The sequence below is a fragment of the Episyrphus balteatus genome, chromosome 1, assembly GCF_945859705.1.
Source record: "Episyrphus balteatus chromosome 1, idEpiBalt1.1, whole genome shotgun sequence".
NCBI lineage: Eukaryota > Metazoa > Arthropoda > Insecta > Diptera > Syrphidae > Episyrphus > Episyrphus balteatus.
Window position 1 is genome coordinate 156,109,418 of NC_079134.1, and position 26,416 is coordinate 156,135,833.

Genomic DNA, 26,416 nt, shown 5'->3' on the forward strand with positions numbered 1-26,416 from the left:
CCCTTCTTTCAGTAAAGGCAACTTAAGTGTCACATTTCTCCAAATCGATTTACCCAATGTTTATCCAAGTTTTGCCCTTATAGAAAAGTGCCTATTGAAAGTGATGATATGATTTTTTGCCATCTTCAACTTTTATCCTCGTTTTGAACCTCATTTCTGCAGTGGAATTTTTTACCATAACGTACGTCCTTCTTGTTTCTTCCTGACTCCAGGAAAGAACATTTGTCTTTAATTTTTAAATTCTAAATCATTAAAAACTGAAAAACAAAAAAAAAGAAGGATTAAGGCAGGAAACATTTCCATGAACCTTACAGATTATCAAAAAATCTACTCACCTTTTAAGATGAGGAAGACCGATGGAAAAAGAATTAATTCACTATATATCCACTTTTTTATACCTTTAATTTAAGTCAAGAAATTCTTTCACGTCATCATCCAAATCCTCTTTTAAGTCAAAACTTAAAACTCAAGGATTCATCCATACCACCACAAAACGACTTAAGTTATACCTTTTCTTACCTTTCTTAAACCAAATCTTTACAGCACTTAGACTTATAGCTTAATCTAGTGAACCGAACAAAAAAACAGGATAAGTTAAAAAAAATAGAAACAAGAAAAAATCAAGCTCTTGCGGTGACACAATGATTATTTTGTTCAAAAATGTTTTTTGCCAAGCAGAAAAAAAAGGATCAATGAAAATCATCATTTTTGTTTTCCCTTTAACACTTACCTACGTTCAAGAATTTATCCCAAAACTAGTAATGTTCCTCGTCCTATCCTACAACAAAAACCTTTTCCAGCTCATTTGCATAATTCGATAACTATTCACTTTGGGAAAAACAAGTAGGCAAAAGAAAAGCGAACAAGAAAAAAGTATTTATGTGACCTCGTCAGGATGAATCAACGTTTATTTTGTTTGAAGACCCCAAACCAAAGTATCCTTGTTTAATGGAGTTTGGGTTTTTTTCAATAATACGAATTATAGGCATCTTTTCTATGTTTTCTATTGTTTGTGTTTTCTATCTACATATTGGAATGTTTTACATTTTTTCTTTTTTTATGTTTTTTTTTATATTTTTTTTTTTTTTCAGGGAGCTAACATTCAAAAAGGGTGATGTGATTTACATAAGACGCCAAATAGACAAAAACTGGTATGAGGGTGAACACAATGCAATGATCGGACTCTTACCATCAAATTATGTCGAGGTAAATGGACTGAATTTAATCGATTTATTTTTGTTTTTTTAAGGATATTTCGTTTTATATATCTGCAGGCCATGCAGTTGTATTTTATAGGTTTTTGTTTAACGATATGTCTTTAGCCTTTTTTTTTTTGGTAAAAATTTAAACTTTGTCGAAAAGAGAGGATAGAAATAAAGAATCAATGGCGATGAATTCTCACGATAAAATAAAAATAATGGACAAATTTAAAGACACAAAATGTCCTTTAAATCGTCTACTTGATTTATTGTTGGTGTATTCTTATTCTTATTTATTTAAGGAACATTATTCTATATAGATTTTAACTTTATTGCTTTTTGGACTTTTACTTCCTTAATAAAAAAGGAAGTTTCTATATACAGTCAAGGAGCTAATTTATCTATTTGAATAAACATCATTAAATTGAATGAATTTATGTATTGTCCAAGAGTGATTTCGATACAAAAACAAGTTGAAGAAAAAAAAGGATACTGCACTCACTATTAGATTTATTGTTATTGATTGAAGCTTTTGCTAGGAAGAGCAAAGATTAAATTTTATTGCAAATTGAAAAGCGTTCAGTCTTCAATTTTATCAATGTCTGTATAGACTATACGACTTTATTGAAACAGTTTCACTTGTTATTCTAACTCACCCAAATGGTGTTATAAATGGACAAAAGGACTTATAGCAATAAGATGTTGTATGTTAAGAAAATACGTAAGCAGTGGCAAATAAAGTCCTTATTATGAGATAAAGTAGATATTTTTTGAAACATTTTTACTGGTACCTGCCATAGAACCGTTTTTTTGATTTCTGACTGATGAGAACATAAACTACATAATCGATGTCTACATATTTCCGCTCACCGAATTTTTTGAGATAAACTAAAAATGCAGTTTTATTAGAATCTGTAAATTTTGATTACGTACATCAAATTTAATCGAAATCGTTAGAGCCGTTTTCGAGAAAATTGCAATACCTCGCCCAACTAACAATTTTACTTCCACAAGGTTAGGATCTTAAATTTCTTGCAGTTATTATCTCTACAGGGCTTGTATTTAGTTTGTGAATCGAAGATTCAAACTTCCGAGGCTAAAATTTCGTTAACCGCTTCCGCTTCCTAGAAACCTAGTGCAAGTGGAATTTAAAAATTTCTACAAGCATTAATGTAAACATTTCGTTTAAATTTCAATATGGCCACATGAAATTCCATTGTAGAAGCACAAGAAATAAAAGCCAATAACTGACTTTTTTAAATTGGCTTTGCAAAAGAATTGTATTAGAACTGCTTACAAAATCCTTATGAATGCTATGTATTTTTTTATCCAATTAAATTATTAGACTCAAAAATGACTTAGGTAGGTATTTAAGTATGGTAGAAGTACAACTTTTATAATTGCCTAAAATGCATTTATTTTTATAATTGTATAGGTATTACCGAAATAATAATACATATATGAGTCGTGATATATATTAAAAAAAAAAAAAAAAACATTGCGTTGAATTTCAAATAAACCGCAGTTAAACGGTTTTGCCTTTTTAAACAAATATTCCACGAAATAGATGTGTTATAGTTTCTGTATTCTAATATTTGAATGAAAAAATTGTTGAACGATTGTTTTTGATTGAAAATAATACAAAATAAATTATATATCACTTTCTAATATAACGACTTACATAAATGTATGTTTTGTATCTCTGAATGATAAAAAAATAAGTTCAATTTCATGCGCATGCGCGAAAAGCTTTTAGTTTTATATGTTTGCCTTAGCGAAGTTAGGGTATATTTATTTATATTTGTAGAGGTCCTTTAAGTACAAGCAAAACATTGTAAAAAGCATTGAATTTTATAAGTTTGCCTAAGCGAAGTTAGGATCCCTAATTTTATTTCTAGAAGCCCTGTGAAAGTGAGTACAAGCTAAATTTTTTAAACTGTCAGGCAAACTCATGAGAATAAGAAATATTTGGATAAGTGCCATTATGGTGACCATTTTTGGGTTTTTTATTCATTGTTATAAAGAAATAAATGAAAAAGTGAATCTTTTCATATCGGTAATTGGTTTAAAATAGTGATATTAAAAATGGTTCACTGACCAATTTGGAGTTCATATTCAAATAAGTTGAGAAGAAAGGAAAACAAGTAATGGACATTTTAGATTTTGTATCTAAGTTCAAAACAAAGTTAATTCTCTAATTTTGAAGGAAAAGCCAAAATCTCAAAAAAATTAAAGATTTTTTTTCTTCGGAAAAATGCGGTTTGACGGCATCCAGGTGACATTTGGAACGAAATATACATCTGACGGGACACTATATTTTGTTTTCTATCTGTCAAGCCAATAATTGTCAAATTCCATCGGAAGATCTCGTCGGATTAAGAAACCTCTGAAAAAACAGAATTTTTCAGATATTTTTTTCTGCTCCAGAAAAAATTGTTCTTGAGTAAAAAGTTATTCTCTTTCATCTTCTCAATAATGATATGGTTTGACAATCAGTATATAATATTCTTAAGTCTTTATTAAATAATTTTTTTACAAGATAAAAAAAAAGAGAAAATAACCAAAAATAATAACTTTGAAAAAAAAAACACAAATGGTCACCATATTCTTTAAGATAGTGCAACTCATCAATAAGTTAAATCAAAACCCTTAGGAAGCGTTGGTTTCAACTAGTCCAAATTTGAAACTCGTTCATAATATACCTGTGTAGCTCGATGGGTAAGGTACCGGACTATCAAATCCCGCAAAATGCGTCTAGTAAGTAAGAAGTTTTTTTCTCAATTTAATTGTGTTTGGACATTTAATTTCAGAAGCAAAACTTGTCTGAATGGAAAGCAAAGAAGGAAATGAAAAAATAAAATGTAATAGTAGAATATACCTGCAAAAAAAAATAAAAATGAAATAAAATATTTTTTTTTTCTTTATTCTATTTGGGATATATACCTCGTTTAGACTTTCACAATCCTTCAAGTCAAGTCCTTCCTTTTCAAATTTTAAATGTTGCTTGTTTCTATAAGGCATTAAAGACATGTTATGAGTCTCTCCAATCAACTTGCATATGACTCTTCTAAGGCCTAAAATCGAAACAGCTTCGTTAGACCCTTGTGGAAGTAAAATTGTTAGTTGGGCGAAAACGGTATATATGGAAGATATGCGTTTAAAAGGAGATATTTAAAAAAAATTTAAAAAAAAACCGACCTAGGAAATAACGCAAAAATCATCTGTACCAAGTTTGTCCGTTTAGGCTCTAGCTCGATGTACAGATGGACGCACAGTCGCACAGACCGACTTTTCGACGGTCCACTTTTTGTATCTTCTCTATTATCGTAATGTTGGTTTTGATTAAAACCTCGAATTTTTCTATGGATAAAAACTGGGTTTTTTGGTTTTTAAAATAGTTCCTGTGGCTAATAGTGATCGGGACAACACTGCAGCCAGCAGCTTTCCAATACAAAAAGAATTATCAAAATTGGTTCACTCAGTCCAAAGTTATGCGGTAACAAACATAAAACAAAAAAAAAAAAAAAAATACAGACGAATTGAATACCTCCTCCTTTTTGGAAGTCGGTAAAAAAAAATGTTTGCTTTATAAAAAAATCAATTTTTTTTTTTTTTGAAAAATATCAATTTTTTGTTAACGGATTAATAAGTTACATATTTTTAATTTTTGTTTTTGGATGTGTAATTGTATTGCTTTATTAATGAAACATCTTATTTTTACCGACTTCCAAAAAAGAGGAGGGATTCAATTCGTCTGTATTTTTTTTTTTTTTTTTGTTTATTTTTTTTTTATGTTTGTTACCTAGCAGTGCCTGCAGTTTGGTCCCGTTTCAATTTCGTCTAGTTATGGCTATAGAATCTATGAGAAAACCATTAAACCCAGTTTTGATCCATGGAAGTCGGTTTTGTTTTTTTGATAAAAATGATTATCTTGTATTGAATTTGATAATCACGATTTTTGTTGCTTTAAATTTCCAAAATTTATCAAACATTTTCCTATTGAAAAGAGACAACATTAAATGGCTTATAATTACCTCAAAAGTTATGATAGAAATTTTTTTGTTGAAAATCAATATTCCTCCGATATTATATAGACCATTTTGATTATTTTTCTCCTTTTCTACCGATCTCAATATTGTTATCCTAATACCCAAATAAAATTCCTATATTTATTTTTATTTCTATTTCAATACAGCTTTTAACCAAAGATGGAATCCGCCAACCACCAAAGAAACCCTCCGAGGGACAAGCACGTGCTAAATATAACTTCCAGGCCCAATCGGGCATTGAACTATCACTAAACAAAGGCGAACATGTAACCCTTACCCGACGAGTCGATGAAAATTGGTACGAAGGAAAAATTGCCAATCGCAAAGGCATCTTCCCAGTTTCATATGTTGAGGTAGGTTATAACAAATTTTGCAGGATGCAATTTTCCCCAACAAAACCGCATTTTACAATAAATTTATTGTGATTTTTTTTTTCGATTTCCACAATGTTCTGTTCAGGTCCTTGTCGACATCGGTGCTGAAGATAAAACAGGAGGCCGATTACCAGCAGCAACACAATCCATAATTACACAGTCATCATCATCGATGCGACCATCGTTGGACACCCTTCGCACAAACATAAATAATGAATTTAATAGCCTCACTTCCAATGGTCAACAGCCCCCGAATGGCATCCTCAGGGAAACAAGGACTCTCCATAAAACCGAAGTACTTCACGTTGATACAAATACGGAGCCAGTTGCGTAAGTATAGAGAGAATCTATTGATACAACTTTACGACATCACCAACAACTTTAATGTCCTTACACACAAGACTCCGAACCGAACCGACTGTATTGCTACTATATTTTATATGACTCAGCCGCAAAAGCTGCAGGTCTCTGGACCTTGTGGTCCAGTTTGGTTTTTGGTTTCCCAGGAAACGGACAACAATAGCAACAACACACAATCGGCCATTAAATGATGCTTTAAGCCAGTATAATTCGTAAAAGAATCCTTAGACAAGATTGTTTGTGTGTGTGTATTGTATTATTATGTTTTTAGGGTTGCCTCTGATACTTCCTGAAAACAATAATAATTGTAAGGCTGAAAGAGATATTCGGTTTTTGCTGCTGACTTTGGGGTTTTTAAGTGACGACTACAATTGCATTAGTTGTAAACAATTCCACTTTAAGTGTGGTCAAATAGAGCAATATTCTTAGTATACTATGTCTATAATTATAGAAAGAAAGAGGGAAAGAGCTTACGTATAATAAGAATGTTTATTGCTAGGTAATGGTTACAAGTTTATGGGGTTTGATTGGATGAAATTTGTTATGGCAAAGTTATTTGTGCGTTGTGTCATATTCGAAAAGGAAGCAGGAGGAAGGGAAAACAATGTTGAAAGCGTGTTTAAGCTGACCACCCAAGAGGCTATTATGAGGCGATATAAATTTCCTATTTATGTGGTCTAAGAGGGGGAATGGAAGCTTATATCTACTTTCAATTGCCTTATAGAGAGTAAGATCCTTTTGTTTTCTTTGGAAGAAGTAAGGTACTTATAAAACATTTGTCAAAAAACCACTCAGAGTTATTAGGTATAAGATTCGAAGTTATATGAGCCAGACATGTTTGAGAGAAGATTATGTGTAGTATTTTGAGTCCTTAACAAGGCGTTATATAGATTGTCTAATGCAAAAATTACTTCTTTGGTAGCAATAAAATAACCAAACAATTTGATATTAATGGCATCCCATAAATAAGACAAACATATTGATTGCCTTTTTAACTTATAGAGAATGAATTTGACTACCCATAACAGGACAGTCAACTATCTGCACATTTTTTTTTCATCTTTTTATGTTGTTTTGGTCAAGAGAAGGATGTTATTCAAGTTACAAATAAAACATTCTCTGGGTCACTGTGGTGTATACGTAATATTAGACACTTTAATCATTATGATAATTTTCTAATTTCTTAAATAGTGTTTATAACAGGCCTTTCAAATTTTTCCACGCAAGATTAAACAAAAAAAAAAAATACTTAAAAATAGTTTTTTTTAAATTGTTGTTTTATTTAATTTTGAAAAGGTACTTACTTCAGTGGTTGTATCTTGAAAACCGTTGAATTGACACATTTTTAACGTGCTTTATAGGTACTAGTTATTAAGGTAGTTAGTTGGTCTGCCTGTCTTTATCTCGAACTCCAGCCTTAACCACTCACGCTATTAGCTTCAATAACTTGGTAATTAAGAGTTTTTAGTGATACCCAAGAGAATAAATTGAAATTTAATTTTTTTTTTTTTTATTTTTGGATTTTTAAAAAAAGTTCAAAACATTTTGTGTTGTGAAAAATCAATTTTTCAAAAAAACGGGCGAATGAATTTCATCAAAACTTTGTTTTTATTGGTCTATTTATATATTTCTTTTTTAATAGCAAATAAAGTGAATCTTCTTCGTTGGCTATAGGTCTTGATTTGAGTCTATCTTTTCTTCTTTGTCGACGTTTCACGTGTGCTTACACGCTTCTTCAGGACTAAGAAAAATAATTCTAGAAAGCTCTAAAAACGTATAGAATAAATACTTATCTTGAATCCTCTAATGATCCCCAATTGATTGCAGTTGATTAAAGTTTAGGTTTTTTTATCAAGCTTATATATTTTGAAAATCAATAAAAAATGTCTTGAAAAAGACGTTTTTAATTATCAAAATTTCAAAACATAAAAACTTTTTTAATTATTTGATAAGAAATTCAAAAATGTTTCTTATCAAATTGAGTTGATAATTCAACTTAAAAATGCCTTTTAACAAACTGACTATAAATACTACTAAGCCCTTCACAATCCGATCTCTTATTTACGGTGTTGTCTGTATCTAAAATATGTAACATTTCTAATATCATTCTCTTATTATAATGCTTTTCTGATTGTAAAATATCTACATTGTTATAATCTGGCCTATGTCCCTCACCTATACAATGCAAAGCTAGAGCAGTTTTTTCAGAATGCCCGTTATTAATATCCGATCTATGACCAGCTATACGATTTTTTAGCTTCTGCATGGAAGTACCTACATACACTGATGGACAAAAATTTGCTCCATCACCTAAACATTTGATTTTATATACTATATCTGATTTATCGTTTTTAGAAAATTCACCTTTTAAATTAGAAAAAAGTGAATTTCTCAAAACATTTACTGATTTAAAAGCTAAGCGAATCCTATCTTTGTTTCTAATAGGAGCATCTTGAAGTCTCTTCGAAAGATTAGGAATATACAAACAACTCCTGTAGGAAAACTGTGTTGTATTTGTAACTAAATTTGGTCTAACTAACGGGTTGAAATATTGGTTCAACAAAGTTTTTATTATATTTATTGGAAAAGAATTTGATAGTAAAGTATCCATGATTTTGTTAATGTTATTCTGACGAAAGGCAATATCATTGATATCCAATACTCTGGTTATAAAATTTTTTGCTGTATTAATAATGATCTGTTTTGGCTGTTGGGAATTATAATTAATGAGGCGACCTGAAGATGTTGGTTTTTTATACCAATCAAATATCAAACGGTTATTTTTCTTTAATAGTCAGGAATTAACAAAAAATAAAATCAATAATAGCACTAAATTAACACAAAAGAGTAAACTTGAATTGCTCAAGTCTAAACTTAGGCAAGAAATGAGAGTACATTTTCAGGAAAATTGGTTTGTAAATAAAACACAAACAGATTTTCCTGAGGATGTTAAGTGGCTTCTCTCATTAGGACCAAAATTTGCTTTACCAGTTACGAAAGAAAATTTCCCATTATTTAAAATTATAGCAGATGGGGAAGAAATTATTAAAAGTAAGGAACAAAGTGAACAAGAACCTGCACGGTCTTGTTTCACACAAATTCTTCAAAATCATCTTTGATGTGTATCAATTCCACCTTTTGATAAATATTTGAATAAAATATTTAATGATACCAAAAAGTTTTTGAAAAGACATCCAGAGATTTACATTGTTCCGGCTGATAAAGGCAATGTTACAGTTGCAATTTTAAAAACTGATTATTTTAATAAAATGAATAATATGATGGCTGATAGGAATACATATTCAATTTTAAGAAGCGACCCAACAAACAAAGTTCAAAGTCGAAATAATAAACTTGTTAAAGACTTATTCATAAATAAATTTATTAATGAATCAGAGAAAAAATGTTTGACGACTTATGTTGCTAATAGTCCAAAAATTTATGGTTTGCCTAAAATACATAAACCAAATGTACCTCTAAGACCAATTTGTTCATCACTAAAAGTTCCTTGCTATGAGTTATCGAAATATATTGTTAATATTCTAAAAAATGTAACTGTTAACTCCAAATATAATGTAAAAAACGCATCATCGTTTATCTCAACAGTACCACCAATTGTATTAGAACAGGATGATATTCTTGTTTCTTTTGATGTTGTGTCATTGTTCACTAACATTCCTATTCCATTAGCACTAGAGTTGGTTGAGAAAAGTTGGGATATCATTAATTATCATACGAGAATGCCGAAAATAAAATTCTTAGAAATATTGCGATTTTGTGTAATAGATAACAATTATTTAGAATTTGATAAAATATTTTATCAACAAAAACAAGGAGTTCCGATGGGTAGTCCTGCATCTCCCATATTGGCAGACATTGTAATGGAAGCATTATTGGATAATGTTTTTGAAAATATTCCATATAAACCTAAAATTATTACAAAATATGTGGATGACATTTTTGTTATACTTAAATCTAGTCATGTTAATTCAATTTTAGATGCACTGAATGGTTTTCATCCAAAAATTCAATTTACAGTTGAATATGAAAATAATGAAAAACTTCCGTACCTTGACGTGCTTGTAATTAAGAAAAATAACCGTTTGATATTTGATTGGTATAAAAAACCAACATCTTCAGGTCGCCTCATTAATTATAATTCCCAACAGCCAAAACAGATCATTATTAATACAGCAAAAAATTTTATAACCAGAGTATTGGATATCAATGATATTGCCTTTCGTCAGAATAACATTAACAAAATCATGGATACTTTACTATCAAATTCTTTTCCAATAAATATAATAAAAACTTTGTTGAACCAATATTTCAACCCGTTAGTTAGACCAAATTTAGTTACAAATACAACACAGTTTTCCTACAGGAGTTGTTTGTATATTCCTAATCTTTCGAAGAGACTTCAAGATGCTCCTATTAGAAACAAAGATAGGATTCGCTTAGCTTTTAAATCAGTAAATGTTTTGAGAAATTCACTTTTTTCTAATTTAAAAGGTGAATTTTCTAAAAACGATAAATCAGATATCTATTATATATATTAAAGTTTGGTTTTGTGTACATTCGCTAACCGGCCACACCGACTGACTAATTTTCTTAATTTTTTTTTTAAATCAAAGAGGCATAAGAGGAGAAGGTTTAAGGCAAAAAAAATTTAAGATTTTATAGGGTAAATAGGGGTAACACGACATTGAAAAAAGAGGCTATTTTCTAAACGGCAAGTCGTAAAGAGTTGACTTTTTTTTTAAATGATAGACAAATTTATTCAATAGTTAAAAAAGACATTGAAAAAATTCAAAAAAATTTCAAACCCAAGTTGTGAAGGTTTTTTTGCAGTCATAGACCTTCGACAATAGACTAATTAGAGGTACGCAAAATTTTTCACAGAAATTTGAGTTACACCATGAGAAAGATATTTAAAAAGAAAATTAGGGGTCTAAAACGGATTTTTTTCATAGGCCCTGTATTTTGAAATAAAAATTTTTGAAAAACAACCTAATTTTTAGGGACATTTTTGAGTAGTCTTTTATTTTTTTGGAATTTTTAAAAGTCTGCAAAAAATCTCAAATTTATAGGAAATATAGGTTTTAATCATGCGCATGCATGAGTATTTTGCATAGGCCATTTTTGCTAAAAGTTTAAAAGTTAACATTTATAAACTCATTTTATGAACTTTTCAAGTTTTGATCCTCTTTTTACTTTGAAAACTTACTAATTCACAGTCGAAAATTATAAATAAATACAAGAAATGGCGGAACGAAGTCCGCCGGGTCAGCTAGTAGTATATAAAATCAAATGTTTAGGTGATGGAGCAAATTTTTGTCCATCAGTGTATGTAGGTACTTCCATGCAGAAGCTAAAAAATCGTATAGCTGGTCATAGATCGGATATTAATAACGGGCATTCTGAAAAAACTGCTCTAGCTTTGCATTGTATAGGTGAGGGACATAGGCCAGATTATAACAATGTAGATATTTTACAATCAGAAAAGCATTATAATAAGAGAATGATATTAGAAATGTTACATATTTTAGATACAGACAACACCGTAAATAAGAGATCGGATTGTGAAGGGCTTAGTAGTATTTATAGTCAGTTTGTTAAAAGGAATTTTTAAGTTGAATTATCAACTCAATTTGATAAGAAACATTTTTGAATTTCTTATCAAATAATTAAAAAAGTTTTTATGTTTTGAAATTTTGATAATTAAAAACGTCTTTTTCAAGACATTTTTTATTGATTTTCAAAATATATAAGCTTGATAAAAAAACCTAAACTTTAATCAACTGCAATCAATTGGGGATCATTAGAGGATTCAAGATAAGTATTTATTCTATACGTTTTTAGAGCTTTCTAGAATTATTTTTCTTAGTCCTGAAGAAGCGTGTAAGCACACGTGAAACGTCGACAAAGAAGAAAAGATAGACTCAAATCAAGACCTATAGCCAACGAAGAAGATTCACTTTATTTAAAAAGAAAGGTCACGGAATAAGGAAGTATTTCTTTTTTAATAGCATTCCAATTTTGATTTTGAAAAAACTTTTGAAAATTTGTAGACCTATTAAAATAACTACTAATAACTACTACTACTAAAAATGGCTTAAACATTTTCAAAAATTTTCTATAAACTTTTTGTAATAATAAGAAATTAAGTTGCATACTTTGCTTTACAGGTGTTAATGTTGCTCCTGTAAAGCTTTGGAGAAGGGATAATGTTTGTTGGGCCGTTTTTATGAAATCCGATTTACTCCGAAACTACTAATTCGATTTCAACGAAACTTTTTGTGAAGAAGCATTTATATAAATTTCATATAAGTAAAAAATAAAATTTTGAAAAAAATAATTTTTGGATTTTTAAAAAAAATTTGAAAATTTTTTTTTTGAAAAATCAAATTTTCGAAGACGGGACATTGAAATTTTTTGAAATTTTGTTTTTAGATGTTGATTCCTGATTTCTACAAAATGGCATACCAAATTTATTTTAAAACTTTTTTTCCAAGAAATTATTCATAAAAAATTAGTTTTTTTTTTTAAACGGCTGTAACGATTTTGAAAATTTTTTTTCTAAAAATGCACATTAATATATCAAATAACACTGCATACTTTTTTTGGAGGGCAATTTTATTTCAGATTTTGTTTTAATTTTTTTTTAAAACCAATTTTATGTTTTTTTTTTTTTGTTCTTATACCTACACCTACATTTATGCCTATATTTCCCAAATTTCTATATAAAAAGTATTTAAAATTTAAGTTACTTGAACTCTAAGAGCAAGTTCGTGCGACCCTAGTCGTGCAATTTATTTTATTATACCTTTACTTAACATTTGTTAAAACCATGCAAAGGAAAAATTTATTAAGTTGAATTCTTAAGATGTTTTTAAGTGAAATTCTTTCAAAAATGACCAGAAAATGATTAACGATAAATATTTAACAGTAAATTATTCAACAAGTTAATAAATTGCTTCCAGTAAAAAAAAAATTAATTAATTCAAGTTAAATTGACAAAATCTCTCAGAACTTCCTCACATCTTGTTTTTATGATCTTTTAGAAAATAGAAAAAAAGACTTCCCACGGGTCGTTTGAACGCGACACTACCCGAAGTGTCTTGCACTCCAAATTTTTGTATGCAGAAATGTTCCTTGGGGTCTAAATAGTAAGAAAAAACCTTTTTTAAAATCTTCTATCGAGCTATTCGTTTTTTGCGAGCTTAATTAGTTATGAAAAAACGTTCTTTTACGTACTTTCACTCACGTTTTTGTTAATAACTCTTTTAATAATAATGGTAGAAACTCAAATAATGGCTCTATTTTTAACTGCGTTTCAATCAAATTGGTGTCATTTTTAGATCTTCAGATATTCGAATCTAAGTCCGTTCATTTTTTCTGCCCTATTCGATTTCACTAATCAAAAACTAATTTATAGAAGTCAAGGTATACTTTTCTAATGGGTTTTCGTATGCTGAACTCGAATCCGAAATCAAAAAAATTCCATCACATCAAGTTTTTGAGATATTAAAGTTAGAAAATCAAAAATACCCTTTTTTAACAGTTTTTGAGGTTATGTCCTTTTGCGTGATAATTTTTTAAAATTACATTTGTAGCAGTTTCTTAAAGAACTAAATTTCTTCTTTTAAAATCCTATTAAATCTTTTTAATATCTGTTTTCCTCTCTGAAAAATCCTAAGTTTAATTCAACATGTTTGGTGCATATTCTCTATGCAAAAAATCTTATGTTCGTTTGGCGTTTCATGGCAAATCTCAAAAATGTTCTTACCTATAAACTTAACAAAAAACTTAAAAGAATGCAGATAGAATATTATGTCAAAATTTGAAAGCGAAAAACTTTTTGAGATTTGCCATGAAACGCCAAACGAACATAAGATTTTTTGCGATTTTTAACGACCCGTGTTCCTATTTCATACTATTAGAAGATGAAATTAAATTGAGTTGAACTTAATGGAAAATTTTGTTCCTGATAAATTGAATAAATTTTAATAATACCATCTTTTTTAAATGAAATAAAAATTTATGGGCCACCCTAATGAAATTTTTTTTTATAAAAACGTTGCATGAGTTTTACCTAATAAAACAAAATTGAAGCGTGCTTTTTCGAAGTGATAGTAAAATCTGTAATAAGTAAATAAAATAAAAATAAAATGATTAATTTTATTTTTTTTTTCGATGACCAATTGAACGTAAACACTTAAGTTTTTAGACTTTATACACGAATCATTGGCTTTTTGCTACCAATTACTGTTTCTTCGAAAAAATCACCCTTTCATCCAAATTTATTTAATAGACTCTTTTGATCCTTGGTTATTATCTCAAAAGCAAAGTTTTTGCCAGGTTTCATGAGGGTAACAATTTTTGTTTATTTATTGATTTATTGACATTTCTACCGCTATTTTTTCAACACAAATTGTCGGATTTTTTTCCGTTTTTTCCCACTGTGTGTTGTCTGAACGAGACCCAACAACACTAGTTGAAAGTATAATTCATTAGTCTTGGTTTTCCATCTATGAAAAGTTGTTTTTATTTATTAGCACGTAAATTACTTAAATGACTATTAATTAAGAAAATTACCTATGCTTATTATTAAAATAATTGACAAAATAAATTCTTTAGCTGTGGTCTTTTCAGTGTGGAAAATAATATTTTTTTTTTAAACATCTACCAAATACAAAAGAGAAAACATCTAAGCTTTGAAAAAAATTAGATTTCCAAAGAAAAAGTCACTTTTCTTTGAAAGACTTAAAATTAAAAAAATAAATTAAAAACAAAATTAATTAAGCTTATTCAATTATTATTTATTATTTATATAATTTATCATCTTCATCACTCAAAAAATGTTTATGCATTTCATCAATGTATATAAATTGAGTAAACAAAAAAGGTACTTTAAAGCTCTGAATAGATACAATGTATTTTTGATACACGACTTTTTTGACTGACACAAAACCTTAAACTTTAAATTTTCTTTTAAAAACATTAATTTAATTAAAATAAATTTTATATCTTTCATTTCAGTTACCGTGCTCTATACAAATACCGACCGCAAAATACTGACGAACTAGAACTCCAAGAGGGAGATGTTGTTTTCGTGCTGGAAAAATGCGATGATGGTTGGTTTGTGGGGACATCACAACGTAGTGGATGTTTTGGTACCTTCCCAGGCAATTACGTCGAACGAGTGTAAACCACGCCAAAAAAAAATTTAAAAAAATAGAAAAAAAATATATAATTTGAAAAAGATATTATAAAAAAGAAATGTATAACCGAAGAAGATCCTTAGAACTACATAAATAATATTATTTACTTAAAAGAGAAGTTTTTTTTTTTGTTAACCGATATTAATTATATAATTTATAAAAAAAAAAGTAAAAAAAAAAAAGAAAAATTGTTTTATAATTATTATATCTAATTTATTTGTTGTTGATTTTTTTTTATCATTATAATTAATATGCTATTTTATTTATTTTTATTATTAATATTAATAAAAAAAAGAAAAATATAAAAAATTAATGTAATTACGCTATATACAATAAGTAATTACCTACTTTATTATTTTTCTTATCCCTGTTAAAATTCACGATTTAAATAATGTTTTAGTTAACCAAAATGTTTTATTTTAATTTGACACTCGCACAAATAATATAAATATAATAATTTTTTTTTGAAAATCAATAAAAAATAAAATAAAAATATATAAAAAATGGTAGCAAGCTATATGGTGTGGTGTTTTAAAAAAGAGAAATAAAATTAATTTAAATATAAAAGTTTAAAACTACTAGTCATGATAAAATCAAAAAAAAAAAAAAATAAAAAAAATAAAAAAACGAGGAAATAACAACAACAAAATATATCAAAAGTCCAAGAATATCCATAACAATAAAAAAAAATAGATGGTGATGAAAATTATATTCTTGCCATCAAAATTTAATAAAAAAAAAATATAAATTTTTTAAACAAAAAAAAAAAGTAGTAAAACTCACTCACTCTATAGTGCCTTTGAAGATATTTTATATAATACGTAGATCCTTAATAAACAAATTTAAATTAAAAAAAAAAAACTAAACTAGCAATATTCCTAACTTTATTTTATGATTCATAAAGTCCAAAAAAAAATTTGTTAATTATTTTATTTGTTCTTATTTTTGCATATTAGCAACAATCATTAACAACCCTAAAATTTAATTCTATAACAGTTTGTAATATTTTTTAATTATTGTATTCTCCTCTAATATACATAATTCTAATATCAATTTTTAGTTTGAACTTCTCTCGTTATTCTAGTTGAAATATAAAAAAATAATTAAAAAAAAAAAAACAATAATAATAAAATTATAATAAATTATATGATTTTGTTGTAACACGCCATTCTGACAGCATAAATTCAATAAAATAAATAAAACAATAATAAAAACTGCAAATTAATGAAGTTGATGTTTTATTTTTGATTTTTGTAAAATGATTTTTGAAAAATGACTTCTACAAGAAGTTGAACAATTTCCAATATTAACAAATCTTCCTTTTATACGCCGCTGTTATGATCTCGATTCTCGATATCGAGGGGATCATTTCATAAACTCTCACACGTAGCTTTTGCTGTCAGACGAAGCATCGTTTATCTCAGCTAGCGTCAATTAACTCTCATACTTTCTGTTGATTTTCTAACATTGCGAACCGTATTTAAGTGCTGAACGCACAACCAAGGTGAAGAGCCTTCCTTTCAGCTAAGGGGCTATTTTTCGATCCGAAAAGATAAAACAATTTTCCGGCCAACCTACGCTTACGCGAGAAGATAATTGATATCGTCATCACAACCCGAATAACAATTTTGCTTCTATAAAGCTTTACAGATGTTACCGTTGCTGTAAGGCTCTATAGAAGCAAAAATGTTTGTAGGGAAGTAGTAACACTACGTCACACAATAAGACATCAAGGGACACAACGCGACACGAGGTGACATAACGCGACACGACGCGACACAACGCGACACGACGCTGCACGACGCGACACAACGCGTGCCGATGTTAACTGTATGTTGTTTTAACTTTTTTTTTCGCGTTGTATGGGCTAGTTTTTCGTGCGTTGTGTTGCGTCTTCTTGCGTCGTGCTGCGTTGTGTTGCGTCATGTCAGTTACGTTCACAAAAATGTGTGTGACAGATTGAAAAATAAATGATCTATTAAACAATATGAATAACAAAAAAATTCTTTTTTTGTAATTTGTTGTACGCCCGGTCTAAACAGTCAGAAAAAACGCTATCGAGCCCTTCCCGCCAAATTGTCTTAAGCGACATATAGTGCTTACGATATTTTTGTTTACAGAAAATCTTTATATTCTTTTGTTTTTAGACTTTTTTCTTGAACAATTATGTTGATTAACACGAAAAAAAGTTATAATATTATTCGTTCTTAGTGTTGGAAAAAATACAATTGAAGGCTTGGCCACACTGGAGGGTATGCGGTAGCGGTACGGGTAGCGGTGAGGGTACTTGTATGAAAAAATTCCAAACTGACACATCAACGTTCAGGTGTGGAATTTTTTAGTACAAATATCGTTACCGCTATACCGCATACCCTCCGGTGTGGCCAAGCCTTGAATGTTGCCCATAATTCAAAATTTAAAATGAGTCTGCGAAATAAACAATAAACACTCCTAACAATTTTTTTTTTTCTTATGGAAACAGCTAATTTGATTTTGATAACTCTGAATTCCGTGCTCTGCCAAAATACCTAGAGTTGTTCAGGGTGCGTTCAGAGCGAACATCGAACACAGAGGAAATAACTCTGGTTGAAAAAGGAGCTACAAAAAACGCTTGATGAAGAATTCGGAGTGTCCCAGAACCCAGAGTGACCTAGAGCTCACAACGAACAAACCTAATTTCTCATAATGGTCTCATTCAGACACAAAAATGTATCTCCATTATATTTCTCATTCAACACGAAATTTCTACACTTTTTGTCTTCGCTAAAAAAATATATATTTTCTTAGCGACATCTGGTATTGAGAATGTGAACTTTTGATTCATTAATCCATTAATATCTATGTACATTGATTTAACTGTTGCATTTTACTATACTAAGACACTTAATTAATTTTAAGTAATATTCTTCTTAAGAAAACTTATAAATATACCATAAAATCTTCTAAAAAGTACTTTTGAATCTGTTTTTAATGAACACAAATGAAACACAAATAAAATTCAATTCTATGATTTATCTATGTTTATCATTGACACAAACCCATTCAATTCCTCACTCAACGAACACATCCTCAAAAATTTCCATCAAAACAAAAACCAAAAATCTTTCCATTTCGCCATTTGCATTCTATCTACGGCGAATTTTATACTTCTCTGGAAAATGTTGATTGGAAAGTTATTTATTACAACAAAAATAAAAATGGCCACCCGAATGTCAGACGTCGTTGTCTTCGTCGTCGTCGGTTTTTAAATCAATCTTCCTTCCGACAAATCCAAAAAAAAAAAAAAACTCGAGTGCAACTAAAAGAAATAAAAAAAATTATAAATTTTCTTTATTTCTTATATATTTTTTCTTTTTGTATTAAATAAAACAAGAAAAATCAATTAAAAATGTGAAGAAAATCCAACAAATTGTATACAAAATAGTTATTTTTCCCAAAGAAAAAAGAAGAAGAAAAAACCGAGAGAAAAAAAAGTGAAGAAAATTTTTCATCATCAAAATTCTCGGAAAGTTTTTGTTTTTGTGTGAAAATTTTTCTTGTTTTTTTCCCTGAATGTCGAAGTAAATTTAATTCTTAACAAACAAGGAAACAGGAGGAATTACACTTTTTTCAAATCACCGAGAAATTATAAAAGGAAATTCCTTTTCTCACCAAAAATGACGACGGGTAAGTTTAAGAAAAAAATCTATAAAAAAATAAGACGCAACCAAGCAGACGAGGAACTTAGAGCTGCTGGGAATTGGTAGGGTGTAGGTGTTTAGTAAAATGGTTAACTTCATTACTTAAAAGTTCGTCAAACCTTTTATTTCCTTGTGTTTCTTACTTTTCTACGTTTTTACAACTTCTTCTTCATTGCCAATTAGGTTTTTTTCATCTTCATTTTTGTGTGTGTAAAAATGGGCTTCCAATTCCAATAGAAAAAGAAGAGATTCCCATTTACCAGGAAAGAGCCAGCAAGGGTGCGTCTGTCTGTACGAAAAAGTGACGCTCCAATTTTCTATTCCTTCCTCGTAGTCGGCCCCAATTCACCTTAACTTGATTAATCTTCAATGAAAAATGAAAAAACACACAAAACCAAGGTGTTTCCTTCTTTTGTCGTCGGTTGTCGTTGCTGTCGGTTGGCGAAGGTTCTTCGAGCGACTTTTGCCAAAGCCAACAACGAAAACGATTCCAACGAAAAAAGTAAGTAAAATTACCTTGGTTTTGTGTGGAATTTCTGTTTGATGCACTTTTTTGCAAAGAATTACTCATTTGTCAGTGAGACTCCATTGACCATCGCCGAATGAAGGAATCTGCTATGCGGCTTCTTTCTTGCTTGTTTCCTATATCTTCTTCATCCTCCTCGTCGCATTTTGGGAAATCATTTTATTTTTTATTATTTGTCATGTACACACATCATTTTTTTTTTTTTGGAGAAGAAGAGAATTGAAGGACAATTTTCTAATTCAAGTTTTTTTTTGGCAAAATGCCTGCTGAATTCCGATTCTTGATACTGACACTGACTTGGGTTTTTTTTTTGGTCATTTTTTGAGGGTTTTTCCAAACCAAAAGTTAAGTAAAAAAAAAACAAGTAGAATGTTGTCTGGAATCTGGATTTGGGAGTTGGTCGTATTTTTGTTTTTGTTGTCCTTTCCTTCATCGGCGAACATTGGGGTATTTGGCCAATATAGCTGGGACAAAAAACAATTTAATAAAACACTTTGAAAGTAAAAAAAAAACACTGTATTCTCTTGCTAGATAGCTGAGAGATAGAATAATAAATTAAAGAGAAGTTACGGAAATATTAAATTTTGTTTTGTTTGTTTAAATAACACTGGTCAACGAAATTGAACTTTTTTTTGCCACAGGAGCCAAGATATACTTTTCTAGAGGTTTTTGATGTGCTGAATCTGAATCTGAAGTCAAAAAAATTTGATTGGCCTCCGTTTTTGAGATATTACCGTTATAAAATCCTAAAAAACGTCATTTTGGCTGTTTTCAAGCTTCTGTTTTTATATGGGGTAGTTCATTATAAACAAACTTGTACCGGTGATTATAAGAACAGATATTCTTCTTTCAAAAAATGTTTAAATTTTCCCGATATCTCTTTAATTGCTCGAGATATCTTAAGTTTCAGTTAGTTAGTTTCGTTGGCCAGTGCTGTTTCTGAGTCAAAGACCAATCCTTAAATTTTAAATATCTCGGGCAGTAAAAGAGATCGGAAAGATTAAAACTTTTTTTGGAAGAATAAAACCAGTTCTTATAGGCACCGTTCCAAATTTTTTCATAAGGAACTACCCCTAATAAAAACATAACCTCGAAAACAGTCAAAATGACGTTTTTCGTCATATTCTAACGGTAATATTTCAAAAACGGAAGCCTGACTTCAGATTCGAGTTTAGCACATCAAAAACATATAGAAAAGTATATTTTGGTTCTTGTGGCAAAAACCTTGTTGACGAAAAATTGTCAAAGAAAGGAAAAAAATTGTAACAGGCTGATTTTTGGTATACAGCTTGGTGATACAATCTGTTAAAAGTCCTGAAGTTTCCTCTGTCCACACAAAGGTCACAACATTTTTTATTTTAAAAACGGTAGTTTTTCGATTAAAATTATGTTCTAAAAAATTGTAGCTGAGGTTATTTTACAAAGAATTGTAATATAAAATTTTTTTGAATCACTTACCGTTTAGATATTGCAACATTTCAAACTATCCCATGTAATTTGATTAAAATAAGAAATTATAAAAATATCAAGAAAAACATATGCGAGTTTGAAATGATATAATTTTTAAACGGTGCATAATACAAGAAAACTTTGCTGGACAATTTTTTGTAAAATAGCCTCAGCTACAATTTTGTAGCTGTAGAACATAATTTTTGTCTAAAACCTTCCGTTTTTAAAATAAAAAATGTTGTGACCTTTGACTCCTTATAATGAGACTAGCGGACAGAGGAAACTAAAGAAATTTTAACAGATTGTAAACCACCTTAACACCAAGTTGTATACCAAAAATCAGCCTGTTATAAATTTTTTCCTTGAAAAAATCTATTTTTCCTGGGCTATGATCTTGGGAAAAGAGTGTACCAAATATAAATATTTGTATGGTTTTTTTTTAAGTCTAACAGCCATATTTATAAAAGAATCTTAAAGGTTGTTTAACTTTAAACCACCTCTAAATAGCTCTTAAGTACAAAAATGTGTATTTCATTCACTAAGTTTAGAGCTTGCTTAGAGCCATTTTAAGAATGATTTGACCACATATGAATTATTACTAAGATCGTGAGCTCATAATCATGCTATAAATTTATCTAGTGTTTTGATGTGAAGACGTCATTTTGTTTTGAAATAAAATTATTCCCTAAAAGAAGCTTGAATTTTAAATTGAAACTAAAGAATTGAAGAATATTAATAAAAAAAATTAAAATGGTTAGTAAAAATCAACTCCCTCTTCTGGCCTTGATCTGCGCATTTTATTTAGGAACCCGACGTAAGCAAAATCATCGTCAATGACCTAATCAGTGGTTTTGTTTGCAGTCAAATATAATAATATCTGTTTACAAATACATACTTACAAAATGTCAAAAACCACGTGATGTTTCTAAAATGTAGTAGTATTTTGTTAATTTCCCCTCATTTTTTGACACAACTATCGTTTAGTTAATCATCGATTATAAATACAAATTTAAGGAACGCTGCTTAAAGACGAATTAAATATTTAAGCAAGCTTAATTAAACAACCTTTGAGAGCTAATTTAAGCAAATCTAATAAATATGGCTGTAAGTGTTTTGTTATAGTATACACTGCCATTCTGCTTCGATAAGTCAATGGTATTTTTGACTATTCGTTTAATCTAATTTTTAAAATTTGCGCGCGAATTTTTGCGAATTTAAAAATAATTTGCGATTGAAATTTTTACTTTTAGTAAAAAATCACTCATACGCCCTAGGTTTTTTTTTTTTTTACAAATATTATGTGTTTTATGTTATTAAAATATTTGAAGCTGGGTCCACACTAGGTTAAACATCACGTTCAACATACGTTTTAAATCAACATACTGAACAGCTTAATATTTCCAAATTATTTTAACTGAGCCTAAACATTAATTGGATTGGATCAGTTTGGAGAGGTTTAACTAACTATTCACTATGTCGATTTAGAACGTGCTGAACAAGTTGATCAACCTAATATAGACCCAGCTTAATGTGAATTGTTACTGTCAAATATACCGTAACCATTAAGTTTTTGTCCAATAAGTCAAAAATAGGCGAAAAAACCTTAAGCGTAGCAAACAATTTTGTGTCTACTAGTATCATCAGGTTCAAGAATTGTGACCAAAAACTATTATATTCAATATTATGGAAGAAAACTTTTATACGATTTTGAGCAAAAATGGTTTGTTTCATGCCACAGAAAAGTTTATTTCTTAGAAATCAATATATCGTGGCTGGAAGGGACATTCACAATTCCCATGTCTAGCGCGAAACTTAGATGATCCGACAAATCTTTTGAAGAACTATGTGACAGAAGTAAAAGAAGAAAATTGTAAATTTAATTAATTTAAGAAAGTATTTCAAGTGAATACAAAATTAATGTACCTACTGAAGTTTAAGTCATTTGCAATGGATACAGCAAAACTTTGGTAAACCGACGAAGTTACGAATATCAAAGTTACGGGCGACAGAGTTACGAGCGTCAAAGTTACGCAAAATCGAAGTTACGAAAAACTAGACTTACGAATTCTAAAGTTATGTTAAGCTATGACATGTGATTTTTGGGTTGGTAACAATTGCGAGGAACGATATGGAATTATGGAAATACAAACAAGAGATTAACATTTTTCTCATTGGTCAGAACTAAATGAGTAAACGGAAAATGGGTGTTATTTAATCTTGTAAAATTTTGATTGGATAGCTATAGATATATATATATATGGTTTTGTTTTTGTGAGAAGATCGCAAAAACGTTTAAATAGAAAAAAAAAACACAAGTATACTTATGTAAGTTTGGGGGACATAATTGAAATTAACTTCTTATTTGTCCAACTAATATTGCGCCTACGTATCGATATTCTCCTATTTATGTTTCCATAATTCCATATCGTTCCTTGCAATTGTTGCCAACCCAAAAATCACATGTCATAGCTTAACATAACTTAAGAATTCGTAACTCTAGTTTTTCGTAACTTCGGTTTCGCGTAACTTTGACGGCCGTAACTCTGTCGCGCGTAACTCTGTTATTCGTAACTCCGTTACCATTTCCAAAACTTTATGTGGAGTTTTACTCATGTTATGACCTTTCATAATTGAAAACGCTCAATCTTTCAATCTTTAAGAGTTATGATTTTTACCAAATATACCTAGCCTTGTTTTTTTAAGTAATTTAGTACTTAGCTCAGTAAAATTTTGCACTGAATCAACAACAAATGATTGCTAAGAATAAACAAAAGTTTTCTATTTGTTGGTTTACATAGAATATTTTTTTCTAAACTGTTACCTACTGTTTTGACCCTTCAACAACAAAGGATTATTAAAATATAAAAAAGTAATGGTTTGTTGTTATTTACAGCACAAAATGTTTACTCAGTAATATACTGAGTACTAAAAAAAACACGGCTAATATTACAAGCTTTGAAATACAAAATTTACTGGCTAAACTATGCATGGAAATTCTCTAGAAAGGTGCTTTTGAGTTTTTGATACACTTTCAACTTTCAAGTTGCCAGAGAAAATCGTCTTCAAAGCCAAAAAACTATAGAAATACTTCGTTCACAGGACACAAATTGCACTGATGGTAGAATTTCATGTTTCCATAATGATTTCCATAAAAGTGAAGACAATGAAGATGATGAAGTGATAGAAAAAAAACTATTAAAACCATCAATTTCACTATTTTTTCAATTTATTTACATAAAACCGTATGAAATATATCTCAAACTCGTCTTTCATTGCATAAAGAATTATTCCTAACAAAAATAAATTGTTTTACTTCAAAAGATAATTTTGTCCGGGTTTTTGATTGAAATACTCCTATGTGGTCGTTGTCGTGGTTGTCGTTGAAAATTCCTTTGGTATGACGACGTTCACGTTATATACTCTCGTAAAAACTCGTAATTCGTAACTCGTAATATTCCTCCTCCAACAACAAAAGTTGTGTCCTTCGTTTTCGGAATTTTCTTCTTCTTTGTTGTTGTTATTTCCTGTCTTCTTCTGTGTTGTGGATGCAATCTGCTGCTGATGCTTTTTCGGTTTTGTCGCTTTTGTGTCTTTTCTTCTTCTTCGTGTCTTGGTTCATGATTTTTTTTTTTGTTTTCTTTCTGTTATTGGTTTTGTTGGTTTTGATAGTTGTTGCTTTTTTTTACTTGGAAGAAGTTGGAAGAATCTTCAAATTGGATTTTCGGCAAAATATAGCACATAGGTCAGCCAGTAGCAAGCACCACAAGCGCCCCACAAATAGAGACACAGAAGAGTCAATGTTAGTGGAATATATTTTCTTATCTGCTACTTCTGGTTTGTTTGTTGTACTTTTTGTTGTACTCGTGTTTTGTTGGTGTTGTTGTTGTAGGAAGATGATTATTTTGGGAAACAATCTCACTTAAAATGCGATAAGAAGACGATTTAAGAAGTCATTTTGAAAATGAAATAATTAATTTTTGTTAGTAGGTACGTATCTCTCTAAGTTTCTCCATTGGATGTGTGCTTGTATGGAAGCCAATCGATATCAATATATTAAGTGGGTACTTCTACACATACAGTTTTGTGTATGTTTGGTCATCAATTTAAGGAGAAAAAATAAATATTGAATTGGAATATAAAAATGATTTCCTTGGGTCATTAATCAGACCAAAGAAATGTACATCGTTCGTCATTCATAAGAAATTTATTTCCTGAATGTGAGAAGTTTCCGGACGAAAGGCAAATATATTTAATGTATACCTGGCTGCCTATTGAAGTTTCATGATGTCATCATTCTTTGAATTATGACTAAGTGATGTTATCGCAACTGAAATTACTATTATCAATGATGAGAATACTCTTATTTTCCAGATTAAATGCAGGCTACCTAAACTGAAGAGACTCTAAAAATTCAGAACTTAACTGTAGAACCTAACATATGCTAAAAAATTAATAACTTGTACTGGAAATTAGATTCAATAGACTGATTCAATCGAATCGATCAATATAGTCCACTGTACTCAATTTGGCTAGAGATCATCTTGAAACTGATAACATATCTGGTTCCATGTTGGTAATGCTTCAACAATATCCCACACAGACACTAAAATAATTGAAAGGTGAATTACCTCTCAAAAGAATAAAAAAAAATATGCCACAGACTCTATTGGTTTGATGGGTTAAGGTGTTAACATCCATTTATTCTTCCAAGTAATGAGTTCTGAACCCATTTGTTTTACCAACCTGAAGCAGCAGCGGTTTTCTTGGGTATTTCTTTGTTAAATCTTCACTAAGGGTCATTAATAGAGGTGATATTCACTCCGAAGAAGATGAATTCCATGATTGCCTCGAAACTGCTGCTACAATGACTTTTCGGGATCCCAGCAAAGATGAACAAAAAAAATCATAGTAGGTCGCAAACGACCCTAAAAATTTGCAGAAATAACTTCTTCAATCTCCATAATCGCGATGATGAAAAAAACTCTGGCTAAAGTGATATCACATTTAAAGACAAAAAAAGTGCTAGAACCGAAGGCCTTTTTGTCGAGTTATTTAAAGCAGTGATGATGACATGGTGAGGCGTATGACGATCTTCGTCAACAATCTGATATGCGTTTATGTGGCATTAGACCAGAAAAGTCCACCATCGCCCAAATATTCTCATTACGACAGATCTAAGACAGATAACAAAAAGATCTTAACAATATCTTTGATAACAAGGCGACGCGCTCTCTTCCTTCTGAGACTCTATGTATGTTTCTTTAAAGTAGCCCTGGTTTTATGCAACCACTAATTTCTTCCTCATATCTATCTATTCTTCAATTTCTTTTATCGTGTTTATAGCTATAAAAGGTCAAAAAATACTTTTCCTGTCTTTTTGCGAACTCCGATAGGAATATTTCAGTAGAATCTCTTGCATTTTTCAACACCATTCTGATCAGATGTGTCAGCTTTCATGAACTTAAATAATTGGACATGCCACCACACAGCTTCATTTAATTTACACTGAGTTAAAAAACGATAAACAAAGATAAAGAAAGATGGTTGAAATGATT

The 26,416-nt window shown here is 29.8% G+C and overlaps 2 protein-coding genes across 20 annotated transcripts in view; both read left to right on the forward strand.

The window, feature by feature from the left end:
* LOC129921182 (sorbin and SH3 domain-containing protein 1) overlaps nucleotides 1-15,364 on the forward strand; it is a 250,507-nt gene extending 235,143 nt beyond the window's left edge. For 8 of the 19 annotated variants that reach the window (XM_056002893.1, XM_056002898.1, XM_056002899.1 and 5 more), the window contains 4 exons: nucleotides 1,092-1,206; nucleotides 5,395-5,601; nucleotides 5,708-5,952; nucleotides 15,025-15,364. In XM_056002893.1, the coding sequence (XP_055858868.1) occupies nucleotides 1,092-1,206; nucleotides 5,395-5,601; nucleotides 5,708-5,952; nucleotides 15,025-15,193 (736 nt within the window). In that variant the 3' untranslated portion in view covers nucleotides 15,194-15,364. The remainder of the gene's footprint in view (nucleotides 1-1,091; nucleotides 1,207-5,394; nucleotides 5,602-5,707; nucleotides 5,953-15,024) is intronic. The other 11 variants (XM_056002902.1, XM_056002903.1, XM_056002900.1 and 8 more) reach the window with 2 other exon arrangements.
* Nucleotides 15,365-18,391: 3,027 nt separating this feature from the next.
* LOC129907681 (activated Cdc42 kinase-like) overlaps nucleotides 18,392-26,416 on the forward strand; it is a 63,241-nt gene continuing 55,216 nt past the window's right edge. Inside the window, exon 1 of the mRNA XM_055984001.1 lies at nucleotides 18,392-18,872. Coding sequence (XP_055839976.1) covers nucleotides 18,863-18,872 — 10 coding nt within the window. The 5' untranslated portion in view covers nucleotides 18,392-18,862. The remainder of the gene's footprint in view (nucleotides 18,873-26,416) is intronic.